The sequence below is a fragment of the Olea europaea genome, chromosome 10 (genome assembly GCF_002742605.1).
Source record: "Olea europaea var. sylvestris chromosome 10, O_europaea_v1, whole genome shotgun sequence".
Classification (NCBI taxonomy): Eukaryota; Viridiplantae; Streptophyta; class Magnoliopsida; order Lamiales; family Oleaceae; genus Olea; species Olea europaea.
In genome coordinates, this window is record NC_036246.1 from 20,730,630 (window position 1) to 20,731,897 (window position 1,268).

At 37.9% G+C, this 1,268-nt stretch overlaps 1 protein-coding gene across 1 annotated transcript in view; it reads right to left on the reverse strand.

The window, feature by feature from the left end:
• Positions 1 to 451: 451 nt before the first annotated feature.
• LOC111400394 (cytochrome P450 734A1-like) overlaps positions 452 to 1,268 on the reverse strand; it is a gene marked incomplete at its 5' end in the record, with an annotated part of 8,785 nt that continues 7,968 nt past the window's right edge. Inside the window, one exon of the mRNA XM_023027810.1 lies at positions 452 to 1,163. Within this exon, the coding sequence (XP_022883578.1) occupies positions 738 to 1,163 (426 nt within the window). The remainder of the gene's footprint in view (positions 1,164 to 1,268) is intronic.

Sequence of the window (1,268 nt, forward strand, 5' to 3'; positions counted from 1 at the left end):
AGAAGATGACTTTTGTAATAGTAATTTGGACTTTTGATTCTCAATTTTCTTTGGAAAATGGCTAGGTAATTATGGCATGGAGGCAGAAAAAATTCGTGACTATACACTGATTTTTCCTTTTATTGTGGCCACATGTAGGCCAACGTGCTACACGTTTTAGTGAGAGATCATAGAATTACAATAATATTTCGACTTTCTAATGCAAGTATGTTCGAATCTTTGAACCGGCCTTTAGTGGGCGTCCCTCCAAAATATATTGGAGGTTGTCAACCAAGTCATGAACTTTTTGAGTAGCCATTGATCGTTCCTTACGAGTATTAATAGTTATAAGTTTCTGCATGGTCATAGATCAAAAGAAAAATAAGTGTTAAACAAAGACAACTTTTTACATTCTAATAATGCCACAAACATTATGTACACATCCATTGACCAAGAATTTACATAGTACACAGACAAGGAGGAGAAATTTCTTTTAACACTTGACTAATTACAAAGAGACTTAAGCCAAGCCAACTTGAAGAGGCGGTCCACCGGTCCTGTTAGAACAACTTAAAATAGGTTAAACTATGGCAAAAACTCTAACGTAGAGAAAACAAACTGCGACAGAACAAATTTCATCTCGAGAAAAATTCTATTTTGACTTGGGCATTGGTGGAGGTGTTAGTTAGAAAACTAGTAGTATTGTCCTAAGATATGACAACATGTGGTCCTAAAGTTTTAATATATTCCTCATAGTCCTACAATTTTCGGAATATAATTGGTGCACCATCTTGTGGATGCAACAACATTAGAACACTAGGGGCATGTTTATAATGTGGTGCAAGCTCAAAAGAGAAGCGCTGCAGTAACATGGCAATGCCCAATTTGGCTTGCAAAATGGCCAAATTTTGTCCGATGCAGCGGCGAGCTCCGAGGCCGAAGGGCATGAATGCCAAGGGATGTTTGGCTGCATGGACTACACCATTGGCAAATCTAGCGGGGTTAAATTCATGTACATCGTGGCACCACAACGTCGGGTCGTGATGAACAGCTAGAATCGGTATAAGAAGCTCGGTCCCGGACGGGATGTGGAGCCCGCCTAATTGTACATCGATCTTGGCTCGTCTGATAATTGCCACTGCTGGTGGGTACAATCTTAGAGATTCATTCAGAATCATTCCCAACTGCAAATGGGGTTCAAGAAAATTATACAAAAGGAATAGTGAAAGAACTAATTATCTTTGTAATATATATATATATATATATATATATATATATATATATATATA